General features: G+C 54.0%; 1 protein-coding gene and 1 non-coding gene across 2 annotated transcripts in view; one reads left to right on the top strand and one right to left on the bottom strand.

The window, feature by feature from the left end:
• SPG7 (SPG7 matrix AAA peptidase subunit, paraplegin) overlaps window positions 1–16607 on the top strand; it is a 29808-nt gene continuing 13201 nt past the window's right edge. The window contains 9 exon segments of the mRNA XM_060083282.1: window positions 1–197; window positions 2377–2479; window positions 3645–3734; window positions 9911–10152; window positions 12345–12484; window positions 13485–13587; window positions 14692–14817; window positions 15056–15218; window positions 15452–15625. Of these exon segments, the coding sequence (XP_059939265.1) occupies window positions 9–197; window positions 2377–2479; window positions 3645–3734; window positions 9911–10152; window positions 12345–12484; window positions 13485–13587; window positions 14692–14817; window positions 15056–15218; window positions 15452–15625 (1330 nt within the window). The 5' untranslated portion in view covers window positions 1–8.
• On the bottom strand, window positions 2046–2152 carry LOC132481045 (U6 spliceosomal RNA). Its single transcript, XR_009530752.1, has one exon. It is a non-coding gene; the product is annotated as a U6 spliceosomal RNA (small nuclear RNA).

The raw sequence follows: 16607 nt of genomic DNA on the forward strand, positions 1-16607 counted from the left end.
GGGTCAACATGGCGGCCGTGTGTCTGCTGCTGCGCGCTCTCCGCCTGGGACCGGGGCCAGGGCCAGGGCCGGGGCGGCTGCGGGGCCGCTACTCTGGCTGGAGCCCAGGCAGCTCCGCCAAGACCGGGTGGAGGTGGCCGTATGTTGTCCACAGGCCTCTCATGGGTGTCGTCGGGCCTGGAGGCCGAGTCCTGCAGGTAATGTGCGGGGAAGATGCCCTCCCGCCGCAGGGTCTTCGTCGTCCGAGAGGCCGCTCCGGCCGGCAGCCCGGGGGAGGAGCGGGGGCCGAGGCGGGCGGGCGGGCAGCCTGGGGAGGGGCGGGGGGCGAGACGGGCGGGCAGCCCGAGGGAGGGGCGGGGGGCGAGGCCGCACAGTTCCTGCTTGGACTTTTCTAGTCCTTGTTTCGTGTGTTGGTATTTTCTGCCCGTCTTCCTGGCGTTTTGAAATTGAATCGAGTAAGAGTTTCATCAATTTCTGGCAGAGAACTATTAGCTCATATAGATCAGATCCCACCCAGATGAATTCCAGCACCTTCCAGATGCTCTAAGTGGGCTGTCAGAAAGTTTTTTGTGTGAGCAAAGTACTTTGTAACTGTGTTTTGCTTTTGTCGTGTAGCTTGACATGTTATGGATTCGAATTCACAGACCCTGTGTGTGAAGGGTGTGTTCCAGGCACTGTTAACGTTAACATTTCACTCTGAAAACAAAGACCCTAAGTTCTAAGCTGAAAAATCAGCCTTTTTCGCTGATTTTTTTTTAGCCCTCTCTTAGGACCTCGACTCTCAGATTTTAGGTTATAATGTATTATTGTTACTGTATTTTACCATAACTTGAGGACCAATTTCATATCATAATCCTATTCTAGATTCCTGGCCACCTTTCCTGAGTCTGAGGGCAGCTATGGCTGCATTACACTTGTTTCTGTTTTTGCTGTTTAGTTCTACTGAGAAGGAAAATTATTATTTTTGATCAGATTCTTTGATTATTCTATGTGAATAAATAAGGACTGAAGTAGGCAATTCACACATACTTGTGAAGTCTAAACAGATAACCCCACCAGTGGCTATAATAGTAATAAAACAAAGTCATCTGGTTTAAACAAGCAGTGTTTAGGGCTGACTTTGAAGAATGACTTTTTTCCCCCCCACTATATCTAACACGCTGATGTTTCTCAGTTATTGGGCCCAGTCCACACTCTGTGGTCCTCCCTTTTATGCCTCCTGGTCATCCCTGAGCCAAGAATAGTGGTATTAATTAAATGGGACGATGATTGTATGGATGAGGAATTTTTAACCTGCTGCTAACAGGAAATTACATGTAACATACTCCTTTGGTAAGGAGTTACTTTTCTCCATAATAACAGCAGACCAGGCATGAACTAAGGGGAAAAAAATTAAAAATAAATAAGTAGATAAAACAGAAATGAAGAAATTGCCACCCCAGAGATAGAAGAAATTAAGATGTACCGTTGACCATAACATAAAACACATTCAAGCGGGACACTGGTGGACTGCCTGGGAATGTTCTACAAGGAATAGTCGTCTGGAGTTGTGGGGAGCAAAGGGTCTGGGCAGCCACTGTGGCCTTTGCTCCTTGGGTCCTGCAGGAGAGCTGTGAGCCTTGGCTCACAGGACGGCAGCCACTGTTCTGCACCTTGGGGTCAGCGTTTCTTTGACTTGCTCGCTTGCTTTTAAGGGTTTTTTGTTGTTGTTGTTGTTTTTTATCAACATCCCCATCTTATTGTATTTATTTATTTTTTTTACTTTTTTTAACATCTTTATTGGAGTATAGTGCTTTACATTGTTGTGTTAGTTGCTGCTGTATAACAAAGTGAATCAGCTATATGTACACACATATCGCCATATCCCCTCCCTCTTTCGTCTCCCTCCCACCCTCTAGGTGGCCACAAAGCACTGAGCTGATCTCCCTGTGCTATGTGGCTGCTTCACTAGCTAGCTGTTTTACATTTGGTAGTGTATATACGTCAGTGCCACTCTCTGACTTCGTCCCACCTAACCCTTCCCCCTCCCCGTGTCCTCAGGTCCAAAAAATATGGACCACTTCACGAATTTGCATGTCACCCGTGCGCAGGGGCCATGCTAATCTTCTCTGGATCGGTCCCACTTTACTGTATGTGCTGCCGAAGCGAGCACTGCTGTTAAGGTTTTGATGCTGTTGTTTGTTTTTTTCTTTTGATGTTACGTTAAAACTTTGCAATAATGCTCAGACTATTGTTTCATATTTCAGGACAGTGTTAATATTACAAGTAAATAAATATCAGAGCTTTTAGGAAAGCTTTTGCAGCGGGGAGTTAGTCTGCATTGCCTGGGTGTGCTGTGGTGTTGGTGCGATTGATTCTCTGTATCGCTCTTTTCAGAGTTTCCAGTTGCGACTGCTGACCCCTACGTTTGAAGGGATCAGCACATTGTTGGTGAAACAGCATCTCGTCCAGAATCCAGTCGGACTCTGGAAACTTCTAGGTGTGTATCTTTTGAAGACAGAGGTGACAGGCAGAGCCTGTGGCATTTGTGAATAAATTCAGAGAATGTTGCTTGTTTGACATCATCAGACAAACGAAATCACGAAGAGGACCGGCTGCTACTCATTGTGAGCCCCCAGATGCTCTGAAACGAAGTTTATGAGGAGGAAATTTGTCTAAGGTCTGAACAAGCCATTTTTGCTTCTTTTGAGTTGTCTCTCCTTTTTTTGTTTTTAATTCTGGTAATAATTGGGCTGCTTGACAGAGGTTTTCATGTGCTGTAGCCAACTCCAGGGACGTTTAGTAAGGAGCTGCAAACTGGCTGTGTGTGTCTTACGTGCAGAAGGCCCGTAAACGCAGCCTACAGATAACGTGCTTTCACACTGGAGTGGCACCGATTAATGGGATCTTGGGACATCCTGCTGTCTCTGTTGATCTTAGGTCAAAGGACCATAAGGGTTGACACCTGTACTTTTACTCCCCCCTTTATTCAGTTGGAACAGGGAAAAAGCAAAATCTCCCCCTGCTACATACGTACCCACCCCGGTCATGGCAGCCTACACGTGCCCCCCGTGGCACAGCCGTCACCTCCAGACACCCCCGTGTCAGGTGGACATCGAAGCAGTTTTATTTGTGATTCTCTTAATGTGTATGAAGAAAGGTGCAGCCCAGTCACGCTGTGAGACGCTTTCCCCCGTTTTAAGCAGTGGTTGGTTCAGACCTTGGACAAGTCAGATCCTTTGGTGTGAGGAGTGGTCCGGGGGCGCGTCTGGGTGAAGGTGGTGGCCCGGGGCTGCTGTTGCTGCGCCCTACGGAAGCCGCTCACCGCTGTTCATTTGTTTAAATTCATTTAAAGTGACTGCATGTCTTGAAAGGGCTGTTCTCCAACAATTTCATGACACTTTCTCAAGTTTGTGTTCATCATTTTTATTCCCTCACGTTGGCTAATTTAAATTACAGAAACACTTACTTCAGTTGAAGTGGTTCATTATTTATAATGAGTAGATATTAGAATAAGAATGATTACCCCAGCGTCTAGATCCTGTGCACGTAGCTTTCAGATAGCTTCTGTTTTGTTTGGTTGTCTGGGAATACGCTCTTCTCCTGAGGGCTCCCCTGTAGTTGCAAGCCTGATTGTTATTAAACACTTTCCCTATTCCTTGTAGGAGGCACGTACTACTTTAACACCTCAAGGTGGAAGCAGAAGACGAAAGGCAGCGATAAAGCCAAGGGGAGGAGCCCTGAAGATGACGAAGGTATATCCATCAGATCTTAAGCGATGGCTGCCTTGGTTGTCTGCACGTGTGTGCTCTAGTCTAAGGAATAGGAAGCCCATCCTAGGATCACACCTGCCCCCGTCCCTAATGCAATAGCTGGATTCTTCCTGTGCATCCTTTTAGGGATGGCTTCATCAGCACCTGTGTCCCTTGTTCAGAGTGCCTGAAGGCGGGTGGGGTTGCTGTGCTCTGTGTGGAGAGGGTGGGCCTCGGATCCGCCCTGGACTCAGAGCTCTGGGGGAGGAAGGCTCCAGGACTCCCCGGCCGAAGCCCCGCTCTCGTGCACACCTGGCTGGTGTTGGCACTGCCTCCAGACCTGAGGAGCAGCCCCAGAGGACAGGATGGTACGGGGCATGGGCTTGGGGAAGGAGTGGGGCCCCAAGCCTCAGGGCACAGCGAACTCACTTGCAAGTCTCCTCTCGACTCTGGAATTAGGACTCGATGATTGTGTGAAGGGGAGGGAAATGAAAAGGGAACTTTGGACTGAATTGACCTCTAAGATGCCAGCTGGCTGCGGGGAGCTGATGCACGTGGAACTCGCTAGGCCTTAGGAGTGGTTGGAGCGCGCCCAGCACTGTGCTCCGTGACTTGTGTGCGCTCTCTTCAGAGTGACCCTGTCACTGGCCCTTTCTACATACGAGGACGCTGGATGCCTGCTCTTTGCTGGGTCCAGGGAGGGACACACGCGTGGGGAAGTGGCGCTGATTTTGACGTGGCTGCAGAGGGTTGTGGTGCGGGACCCGAGGCCCGGGGGCCCTGGAGGAGGTACTTTACCCAAAGTCCAGCCATGCTCAGAACCAGGCTCCTGTGAGCCCCAGACGCCTCAGGGGGGACGGCAGCCTGAGAAACGCTTTCTTTATCGGACCCCGGGCCTGTCACCAGAACTGCACACAGACTGGTCCCGTTCCCCAGGCCTCATCTTTCCAGAAGGGCGCAGCCACCCTGGCAGCTTAGTTGGGACAAGACGGCTTCCCGACCAAGTTTTGGTAACCGTGGGGAGGACCTTCCTCCCTAGTCTGGTCCAGAAACGTCTTCAGGAGCTGGGGGTCTGGAGGTTTGGCCCCAGAGCCCACTGGTTATGGGGTGAAGCTCCTTGTGCTCGACTTTCGAGGAGGGGCTGCGTTTTCCTGATGCTCACGTCCATCCTTCGCTGGCGGCCCCTTCGTTTACCTTGAGAGGAGCTGTAACTTTCCATTGGTCTCGACTCCCATAGTGCCCTTGGTTGGGTTCAGATTAGATGTTTCTGGTTGTCGACCTCCTGGCCACAGGCTCAGGCAGTGTGGGTGCTGCAGGCTTCCTTCATCATCACCCCTGGGGGAAAGCCCCCAGGGGACTTGGCTCTTCTTTTTTTTTTTTATAAATTTATAAATTTATTTAGTTATTTATGGCTGTGTTGGGTCTTTGTTGCAGCACGCAGGCTTTCTCTAGTTGTGGCGAGCGGGCTTCTCATTGAGGTGACCTCTCCTGCCGCAGAGCACGGGCTCTAGGCCCACAGGTTTCAGGAGTTGTGTTATGTGGGCTCAGCAGGTGTGGCTCGTGGGCTCAGTAGTTGTGGCTTGCGGGCTCTAGAGCACAGGCTAGGTAGTTGTGGCGCACGGGCTTAGTTGCTCCACGGCATGTGGGATCTTCCCGGACCGTGGATCGAACCCGTGTCCCCTGCATTGGCAGGTGGATTCTTAACCATTGTGACACCAGGGAAGTCCCCCCATGCATTTTTAAGCATTTCACTGCATGACCTTTGACCATGGGTATTTTTCTTTATTTTTCCTACTTTTTTTCTTCCCCCGGCTGCACCGTGTGGCATGTGAGATCTTCATTCCCAGACCAGGGATCGAACCAGTGGCCCCTGCACTGGGAGGGCCAGGGAATTCCCTCCTACAATTTTTTTTGATACTATTTTTTTATATTTTTCCTACAGTTTCATTGGTTTTGTCAGCAATTCCAGGTGTCTTACTCCACACGTTTCCGTGTGAAATTACTTGGCAGATTATACTTCTTCTACCTTCCTGGGGTGTAGCGCTGGCAATCCCAGTTTTCCCCGAGGTTTGTAAGCACCTGGCTGTTGAAGGAGATCCCAGTAAGGAGCCCTCTGCTCAGCGTTTGGCAGGTAGAACTTTAATAGTAATAACTTGTAATTTATCACCGAGATCATAGTTTTCCTTTAAAGCTGATTGTTTGAACACATGTGTCTTCATGTTCTGAGATATGTGATGTGTCTTCAAGTGTGTCATTCATTTCAGAGACATTCTGAGCTGGAGGAGGAAGGTAAGGGCTTGTTTCATGAGAAAATACGCAGGGTTACGGAAAACAAACCCTGAGGAGGCTGATACTGGCAGATGTGAACATTGTTTCCTCCCAACAAGTCAGTGCTGGGTCCAGTAACACATAGTTTAATGGAACAAAGTAGGACATCCAGAAGCAGAGTCTAGTTTGTCTAAGAATTAGCAAGTAACTAAAGTGGCATTTCACACAGTGTCAGAAAGGGTGGATTGTATAGAAATGGTTTGGAACTGTTGCTTAGTTGTTTGGAAGGAGATTAAATTAGACTCTCATTTCATTTGCCAACATAAATTCTGAGTGGATTGAATCGTTAAATTTAAAAAGCAACACCGGAAAAGAATTAGGAGAAAATAGAGGGGACCATTCCTTAACTTGAAACGGGCAAAGCCTTTAGAAGGAGAAGGTAGGTGGGCCGGAGCAGCTTCTGCGTCTGCCTGGCTGGTGTTGCGTCGCTCAAGCTGGTGCGTGGTCCTGCAGATACTGATTTCTGGGAGGAGTGGCCATGGCCGCTTTCTTTCTGCAGCTCCTGACCTGCCGTGGCTGCGGACACGTGTTCCCCCCGCTAAGCCCATCGCAGGTAATCGTCGGGCACTGTAGCGCCGGGGACCAGAGGCAGAGTCAGTCTGGGGAAAGGGTCGCGGCGGCTCCTTCCCTCCGCCCGTGCCGCCTGCACATCTGGTGCACACCCGATGAGGCGGCGGCCCTGGGCTGGGGCTGTGCCTCCCCGCCTCCTTCCTGGGGTGGTTGTATATTTGTTCATTTTGGGCTGAACTGTAGCTTGCCTTGAGAAAACGGGATAAAGTTCATGTCCATTATATTTGCATTAGACGATAATTGCTTGCTTAAGCAAGATTTTTTTTCCATGAGGGTGTCTTCTGGACTGTGAGGGAGTTGACTGGCCCGTGAGCTCTCAGCTCTGTGGACTGCATGCAGGCAGCACAGCCCAGCGTCCCGCTCAGACCTGCCCTCTGAGAGCCTTGAATGAGAAAGGCCAGTCCTGAAAGATTATATACCGTTCGATTCTCCAAACACAAGATTACAGAGCTGGAGAACAGATCAGTGGTTGGAGTGATGGAGTTGTCGTGTCTTGACTGGTGATGGATACGCAGACGTTGACCTGTGATGAAATCGCACAAAACTGAAGCCACACAGGAGCGCGGGTCACAAGGGGTGGCTGTGTCAGTATTGTCCACGTTTTGGTTGTGATGTTGTTCCCGGTTTTGTCAGATTGACTGTTGGAAGGCCCTGAGCCCAGTAGACAGGGAAGAGGGGCCTCTGTTACTTCTCACGAGTACGTGGTGCCTACAGTTACCTCATTGTGAAAGGTTAACAAACAGCGATGGCTGGCATTTCCAGAACACGTTTTGTGGACGGTGCCCCTTTATCCTCTGTGCGGTGCACCTCGTCTCCATCTTCAGGTTTCTCTCCGGGCTGTGGGTCAGGACCAGCCCTGTGGTGGTATTAACGAGAGCCAGGGTATCGCCGCATCCTCCCTGTGTTCACGGCACAGAGCTCACGGCTGGGGTGGACACGTGGAGGGCCCCTGCAGCGGTCTGCACGTTCAGCAGCGTCGTAACTGGTTCACTTGTCTTCAGGAGGCTGGTTCAGGTGACTCACCATATAAGTTGACATCCTCAGACCCCCGAGAAGGACTCGTGGGACCACAGTTTTCCAGCGGTCCAGCGGGTAGACAGTCTAATGGCTTAGGAAGCAGCAGCCTCTCCTGGGTGCCCCGGGCAGTAGAGATTGTGGGGTGACCCTCAGCTCTCCGTGAGCTGCATATACGAGGAGCAGCCGGCGGGAGGAGCTGTGCTCACGAAGGCGGGTTCACCCCCCGCAGACAGGACCCAGGCAGAGGCGCCAGTCAGCAGCCTCGTGTCCCCGAGTCTGGAGGGATCACGGACTTGGTGGGGAGGAGACAAGGGGGCCTTCCGAGTGGAGGGAATGTCCTTTCTGCCCAGGGCGTTCACATGCCTTTTCTATGTAGAGTCTCAGGGTCAGATCTTGTTTCGTCTCCTACACCTCAAGAACCTTCCATCTGTTAAGCCGACCCTGTGTCTCACTTTTGTATCTTCCCTTACTGTTTTCCCGTTGTCTTTCTTGGAGCGGCCCACATGATTTCATACCTGATCAGTACTATGGATGTATGTTTTGTTACATTTGGTTTCCTTATGTTAAAGTTTCAGAAATAGAACTCGTTCAACCAGTTCAGGCTGGCATGGCAGGGCTGTTGGGCAGTGCGGCTGCCAGGGTTGATTGCCCCCCACAGGGTTGTTAGCGAGGCTGAAGGTTAAACATTTGAGAGAGATGGCTTCTCACGTGAGAACATGAATCTGCTGTCCACAGTCACAGTAAGTGGTCGCCTTTATGAGCTTGAAATATCAGATACACTGTTAGAATCTATAATATCAGATACACTGAAGTACCAGATACACTGTTAGAATCTATTGTAATAAGATAGGGTGATACCTAAAACGTACCTTCGTGTTTTCAAAACGGCTGCTGTGACAGTCTTCTCAGGCTTCAGATTTTTCCTTTTATTTACTTTTTATTTTTTAAATATTTATTTATTTGGCTGCGTCGGGTCTCAGTTGCGACACACGGGATCTTCAGTTGCAGCACGTGGGATCGAGTTCCCTGACCAGGATCGAATCCGGGTCCCCTACGTTGGGAGCTCGGAGTCTTAACCATTGGACCACCAGGGAAGTCCCTCAGGCTTCAGGTTTCTAAACCGATTTAAAATGCTTTCGAATTCCTCCAGGCCGCCGTTGGAGGAGCAGGTGGTGTGTGTGGGGGTGGCTGCACCTCCAGGCTGTGCCAAGGGCAGGGGCCCTGCCTGAGCCCCTCCACAGTCTGTCCTTGGAGAGGTGACCACGGCCAGCCCTGCTGTGTGTGCCGGCGTGGCCTCTGGGGAGGGTGAGTGCACGGTGGAAGCTTTGGTTGCTGAGACAGGTCTGTCTTGGGCAGAGCTGGTGAAGAATTGTACACGCATTTCTCAAGAGGCGTTGTTAACCGCAGGTCTTGCAAAAGCTGCATGGAGTGTTAGGAAGGACGGGCCCACCCTGCACAGGTGAGCGAGGCCGGTTGTTCTACGGCCTCCTGGGGTGTGGATGAGGCGTCCGGTGGGTGCAGGGACTGGGGAGGTGGGCTCCTGGGGGCAGTGGGCTAGCGAGACCATGTGAAGTGCTGGGTGGACAGCAGCCGCTGCCCCCATGTGGTTGGTGGGAGGAGCACTTGGCCTTGCCTTTGCTGGGACTCTTTCCCATGTGTGCTGTGGGCCGGAGGGAGGTGACGCCCCAGGAGCTCCTATGTCAGGTGTGAATCGGGGGAATTTACCTGATGGTTCAGATAAAGAACGGGTCTCCAGACTCTGTTTTACACTTCTAAGTGTGCTATTTTTCCAGTGTTGCTGTGATGAGTGCTGTGCAGCTCGCTTGAGTGTCAATCCCAGGTGTTGTGTGGGGGGAGGGCAGGTGGTGGTGGAGAGGCTGTTGTTATCAGGGACCTGGGCGTGTGCCACAGGCACTGGGGATGGGTGGGTATCTGGTCAAGCCTGGAGGGCCCGCGAGGGTCGTAGTTGGGCAGATGTGCTGTCAGTGAGATGTGGTGTCACTGTGGAGCTGCGCTGGTCCTGGGAGGCTTTTGACTTTAAAAATGGTTTCATGTTATCCGAGCAGGTGGGGCCTCAGGGAATGGGATGTTGGTGCCCTTGAACGGCGTGGCGTGTAAGCAGTCACTGTGTTGAAGAATCGGCTAAGATGCAGGATCATACTGGAGACAGACGCCGGCGCAGGACATCGAGCCCCCCTGACGTGGGGGGCGGGGCAGGGGCGGGGCTCCGCCCTGGTCTCACGCCCGCTCCCCCCTCCCCGCAGAGGCGCGGCGGCGCCGGGAACGCGAGGACCAGATGTACCGCGAGCGGCTTCGCACGCTCTTTGTCATCGCTGTGGTCATGAGCCTGCTCAACGCGCTTGGCTCCAGCGGCGGCAGCATCTCCTGGAGCGACTTCGTGCACGAGATGCTGGCCAAGGGCGAGGTGCAGCGGGTGCAGGTGGTGCCCGAGAGCGACGTGGTGGAGGTGTACCTGCACCCCGGCGCCGTGGTGTTCGGGCGGCCTGTGAGTGCGGGCCCGGCGGGGACTGTGCAGAGAGGAGGTGGGAGGGCGGCAGGGGCTCTGGGCTGAGGGAGAGGGGGCAGCGGGCGTCCAGGCTCTGCCTGGCATGTGGCTGGCTGGAGCCCAGCAGGCGGGGGAGGGAGGGGATGGGGCTGTCGGGGTGGAAACCCCTTGGGGCCGGAGCAGGTGGCTGAGAGACGGGTGGGCAAGGGCCGGCCCTGGGCAGGAGCAGGAAAGAAAGGGGACGGAGGAGAGGGGCCCTGCGAGGGGGAGGGGAGGCTGCAGGCTTCGTGCCAGGTAGAGGGTTTGGGCGTCAGGGAGGGGAGAGATGCCCAGTGACAGCGCTGCTGCGAAGCAGGTGGGTGGGTGCACGGAGAGCGCCTCTGCAGACCCTCCTGTGAGGAGGAGTCACTGTCCAGCCTGCCTTCCCATCTCCGACCCCTCTCGTTTACCCCCAGGAACACGCCGCCAGCCTGAGGCCCTGGAAAGATGACATCGATACCAGAATATTTTCTTTTTTTCCTTTAATATTTTATTTATTTATCTGGTTGTACCTGGTCTTAGTTGCGGCAGGCGGGCTCCTTAGTTGCGGCATGTGAACTCTTATTTGCAGCATGCATGTGGGATCTAGTTCCCCGACCACGGATTGAACCCGGGCCCCCTGCATTGGGAGTGTGGAGTTCTTATCCACTGCACCACCAGGGAAGTCCCCCAGCATATTTTCTAACACACTTATCCTGTTTGTGTTTCCCAGGTGCCTCTATACTGGCCTGAGAGCCTTTTGTGTTAATACTTTTAACCCAGGATCCAATCAAGGATCATGAGTTATACTTGATTGTTGAGTTTCTTTAGCATCCTTCTCATCTTCTGTTAAAAGTTTAGACAGTGGGAAAACCAGGCCCCTTTCTCCACGCCGGGAGACAGGGCTTTCTGGCTGGACTCGGTCTGCTCGCTGGAGCGCAGGTTTGCTCCCGTGGGCGGAGCGCTTCCTCCCTGATGGCTCACTCCCATGGGGCCCCAGAGCATGCCCCGCGGGCACCCCGGGCGCTGCTCTGCTTCTGGGCTGGTTGGGTGCTGGGGTGAGGGGGTCATCCTGCCCGAGCAAGCGCGGCCATGGGCACAGCCCAGCCCTGCGAGCCTCTCCTTCTTCACAGCTGGGCAGATAGTAGAAGTTAAATTCCAGTGCACTTGAGAGGCCAGGGGCAATGGTAGCCGCTGCCGGCCCAAGGGTGAGGGGCCTGGTGGCTGCTGCTGAAGCGGCTGATTTGGGCCCAGGGGATCAGAGAAGGCTTCACAAGACGCGGGGTTGAAGGGGCTTCTGGAATCATACGTTTTGCCTTTGGATATTGAAATAGAAAGAGGGTCCTTTCTACATTTTTCCCTTCCATTCAAATTGGCCAGGGCAGGTGTTTGAGTGATCGAGGATTGATGAAGTTCAGACCAAGCGTTTGGGGTCTGTTAGGTTAATCCAGCCACTAAGGCCAAGAGGCGTTACAGTGCAAAGCTTGGTTGTGACTGGTGGGTCCCCTGTGTGCCCCTCCATCTGGGCTTCTTAGCCCTCAAAGTGGAGCCTGACTGGCCACTCATAATGATGGTCATCCAGGGCAGGGGGAAGTCTGGTTGCTCCATTTAGATTCCAGGAGTGTGCTTAGAATCGGAGCCTGGAACAGTTTAACCCTGGAAAGCATGGGCCTGGCTGCCAGAACGATGACTGACGTGGGATTGGGGTGGAGGTGACGGGACTGTCCCACCAGCTTCTGGGAGACGCCGCCTGCTCCCTCTTCCTTAGTCTCTCGTCTGCCTGAGGACGGAGGAGCTCACTCGGTTGACTGTCAGATCCAGCCGGTGGTTGAACAGGGAACCTTCTCAGGGTGACTGTAGGTGTGGTCCAGCACCGCGGGTTCCTTGCCGAGGCTCTGCTGCGCCCTCACGGCGGGGTGCGACCCGGGTGCTGAGTTCAAGGCGCACGTGCTGCCCCTCGTTTGCTTACAATGTTTCTCCGTGAACGTGTCACCATCACTGTGTTTGGGAGAACGAAAACTCCCTAGACGTGAGGGGGTTTCTGAGCGGCAGGCCTCTGCCTCTGAAGCCCCGCCGTTGTCCACACGCTGTGGCCGGGGCACCGTTCTCTGTCCTCAGGGTCAGCGGTCTGACCTGTTCATCACTCTCGCGGTCCCTCTGCTTTCTGCCCCCAGCGGCTGGCCTTGATGTACCGAATGCAGGTGGCAAATATCGACAAATTTGAAGAGAAGCTTCGAGCAGCTGAGGATGAGCTGAACATCGAAGGCAAGGACAGGATTCCGGTTTCCTATAAACGGACGGGATTCTTTGGAAAGTAGGTTGGTCATTTCTGTGTGCCTCTAAACTAAACCAGGCTTGACTTTGTAATGTGAGAAACAAACCCCAGTAAAAATCTCACACTGGCCGTGCCTGCAGTGAGCTAGAGCCCCTCGTGGGAGGCGGGCGCGTGCGGGGCGGCATGAGGTGGGCCAGCTTGGAGTCACGTTTAGGCACCACTTCCGCTGTCTGTGGTGTTTCCGAATTCAGCCCAGGTTGGGTTTGCTGTCGCCTGCAAACAGGAAGATGAGGCGGGAAAGGGAGAAGTAGGGTGTCCGGTGGAACCTCTTGGCTCTGTGCTGGAGAGAGACACAGAGACCGTGTGGGCCTGTGGGCGGCAGGGCTGCAGCCTCCTCGGTGGGGGCACGTCCATCAGTGGGTCGCGGGCCACGTATCTGGGTGCCACTGTGCGCAGAGGTCTGCGTCCCCTCGTGGTGACCAGCGGCGTCTGTGAAGTGCTGTGTGTCTGTCCCACAGCCTCTGTCTCCTGAGGGTGCAGGGCCCCTAGGCTGCACCTCTGCTTGTTGTAGGGACTGGGGGGGCACACCTGGATGGGTCCCCCTCTTCATCTGGCAGGTGATGCCCTACGGTTTTCTCTTTTTACTGTTACACCGATTTTGCTTTAGTGACCAAAACTGATGGCCTACTTTTGAAAACAAAATACGTGGAAGGTGAAGAGCTGCTCTTGGCAGGCATGAGTTACCCCAGGGCTCTGGATGGCGGGTGACATTCTGGCTTCATGCCACGGTCGGGTTCTGCGTGCCCAGCGCTGCTGTGCTCCAGATCTGAGACTTCGGGAGCACTTGATGCAGGAGGGGTAGTTGGTGAGAATGGGACAAGGAAACCCCTTTTCAGCGCTGGTTCCACAGGTTGATCTCAGAGTGAGGGAGCCCTTCTCATCTTGGGAGCATCTGCGGGCCCCAGCCTGTGTGAGGTGTGTGTGTCGGCTGCCCGGCGGCCAGGCCTGAGGCTGTGCCCACCTTTCTCTCTCATGCTAGTGCCCTCTATGCCCTGGGGATGACAGCCGTGGGCCTGGCCATCCTGTGGTATGTTTTCCGTCTGGCTGGAATGACAGGACGGGAAGGCGGATTCAGTGCTTTTGTAAGTTGTACTTATCGTCTCCCCGAGCTTGTGGTCCTGGGATTCGTCTGTTTGTGCTGACCCTTTCCCGTCACCTGCGGGATGAGTGCACAGTGGACGTCAGCCTGGACGTCGTCTGGCAGCTCTTCTTTCCTTCCACTTGGCTGACCTGGGGGGCACAGCACTGGCTCCAGCCGAGGCCCCTCTCCTGGCACGTGGATGGCTGAGCCAAAGGGTTTACGCTGCCCTGTGTTCTGCATTTTGCGCTCTCAGCTGGACGTGACTATTTGGGGGGTTTCCCTGCTAGCTGAGACAGCTTTAAAGGTTGTCTTTAAAAGGACGACCTTTGTGGACTTTAGAAGTCTTCTTCTGCTGTCATGGCATTCATTGTAACGTGCACTTTCCCTCCCCCTCAAGTCGTACGTGGCCTGTCAGCCACATCAGCAGAGGGCCGTGGAGGAGCCCCTCCTAGGAACCGGCCGGGGGGACAGAGCGCCCCAGTTTTCCCCCGGACTGGGGCCCTCGTTAGCTCAGGACGTGCACGCACAGTGTCAGTGGCAGCGTGGTGTCTCGTGGGGTGCGCCGTACCTGGCTCAGCCAGTTTCATAGTTCTTGGACACTTTGGGCTGTTTATTGTTGGATTTAAATAATACTGGGGCGAATCCCATGCAGCTGCATCTTTTGAGAGACTGTCCTGAAGGAGATCGTGGCTGAGGTTGAGCCCCTCACCAAGAGCTTGTCTGTCCAGCCAGATTGCGCTCTAGAAATTGACCAAGTAACTTTTTTACCGACACTCCCCAGAACTGCGTGTTGTTACATAACTTTTACAATCAGAAAAAGAAATCACACGATAGTGGGGAAGGTCACACAGAGAAATAAGATGGCTCACGCAAAGATGTTGATTCACCTATTTGACATGGGGAGTGTTTTCCTTTAAGGCAGATTGCTGGACGCCAGGCAGCTTTCTGGCTGTCAGTGCCCTCGTGTGTCTGGACCGTGCCCTTAGCTGCCATCTGAGTGAGTGGGGACGGTGGGGCAGGACGTGCAGGTGAGCCGGCACCCAGGGCTCCCCCGCCCTGCCCTACTGGGCTGCACAGGCTCTCCGCCCTTTGTCTTTCTGCTCAGAATCAGCTTAAAATGGCTCGCTTCACGATTGTGGATGGCAAGACGGGGAAAGGAGTCAGCTTCAAAGATGTGGCAGGAATGCACGAGGCCAAGCTGGAGGTCAAGGAGTTTGTGGATTATCTGAAGGTGAGCGGGGGGCGGCGCAGGGGGCGGGGCGGACTGCTACACGGTGAGCCCCCTGCTTGGCCAGCACCTAAGTGGCGGCTTCCGTGACCACGGTGCCCTGTGCTGCCTGTCCCCCGTCACCATAGAGCACTCTGCTTTCCCAGAGCCACGTGCACGTGACCCAGGGCCCCTAAGAGTCATGTCCCGAAGGTTCTCTGGAGCGCCGGGGGTCAGTGCGTGTCCTCTGCTGCTTTTCTAGAGCCCAGAGCGCTTCCTTCAGCTCGGAGCCAAGGTCCCGAAGGGCGCACTGCTGCTCGGCCCCCCCGGCTGCGGGAAGACACTGCTGGCCAAGGCGGTGGCCACAGAGGCCCAGGTGCCCTTCCTGGCGATGGCTGGCCCGGAGTTCGTAGAGGTCATTGGAGGTGGGCCCCCCCGACCACGTGTCCGGGGCGCGCTCCTTCTGCAGTGGCTGGGTTGCCTTAGGGAGTCGTGGGCGTGGAGGGAACGGGGCGCTGACGTTCTGGGGAGCCGTGGTCTGGGGCGTCCAGGAGGGAGTGGGCCGGCACACGTGCAGCAGGGTCCGCCTGCTGGGGTTTCCCCGAGAGCAGGGTCCGTGCCCCTGACCCGCCCGCTTCCCCATCCCCTGTGTCCTCAGGCCTCGGCGCGGCCCGCGTGCGGAGCCTCTTCAAGGAAGCCCGCGCCCGGGCCCCCTGCATTGTGTACATCGACGAGATCGACGCCGTGGGCAAGAAGCGCTCCACCACCGTGTCCGGCTTCTCCAACACGGAGGAGGAGCAGACGCTCAACCAGCTGCTGGTGGAGATGGACGGTGAGCGCTGCTCGGGGCCGGGTTGGCAGGGATGCTCGTGGGCCCTGAGGGTTTGTCAGCACTGGGAACTCTTTCTCCGGCAGGTGATAACCAGAAACACAGCTTTCACTTTCCCAAAGTTAGGGCAGTAGTACAAAAAGAAAAAGGAAGAAAAGGTGGGAATACCGTGTCGGGTTGGGTCACGACGGTGGTGGTCAGGCTCAGAGGAGCCCAGGGAGTCTTGCTGCTGTGAGAGTCTCTGTGTCCGGCGTGGGTGCGGCCGGTGCCTCAGCTGCACAGCTGGGGGTGCTGTGTCTGCTGCCCTTGAGGTGACCTCTGGACTGGCTTCCACACAATTTTTTTCTTTTTAATGGAATTGTTTTTTGTGAGCTACTCCTGTAAGATCCTCTTTGGAGTGTGTGTGTGTGTGTGTGTGTAGATATTGTGTTTGTTTTCATTGTAAAATATACGAAACATAAATTTTATGGTTTTAACCATTTTTAAATGCAGTATTTAGTGGCAGTAAGTACATTCCCATTGTTGTAATGACCATCACCACCATCCGTCTCCAGACCTTTCTCGTCTTCCCAAACACAAATTGTCCCCATTAAATAACAGCTTGGCATTCTTCCCTCCCCCAGCCGCTGGCCCCCACCACCCTACTGTCTGTGTCTGATTTAAGTAGGAATGTACAGTGTTTGTCCTGTTGTGACTGGCTTATTTCACTCAGCATCATGTCCTCAAGGTTCATAGGGTCTTAGTTCCCTGACCAGGGATCGAACCCACACCCCCTGCATTGGAAGCACAGTGTCTTAACCACTGGACCACCAGGAAGTCTCAGAATTCCCTTCCTTTTTAAGGTTGAGTAATGTTCCCAGGTGTGGATGGACCGCAGTTGGCTTATCCACTCATCTCTCGATGGACTCTTCTGGCTGTTGTGAATAATGTGCTGTGAACATGGGCACACAGGTATCTTTTCAAGTCCCAGCTGTGTAGGATCCAT

This window comes from Mesoplodon densirostris, chromosome 19, assembly GCF_025265405.1.
Source record: "Mesoplodon densirostris isolate mMesDen1 chromosome 19, mMesDen1 primary haplotype, whole genome shotgun sequence".
NCBI classification, from domain to species: domain Eukaryota; kingdom Metazoa; phylum Chordata; class Mammalia; order Artiodactyla; family Ziphiidae; genus Mesoplodon; species Mesoplodon densirostris.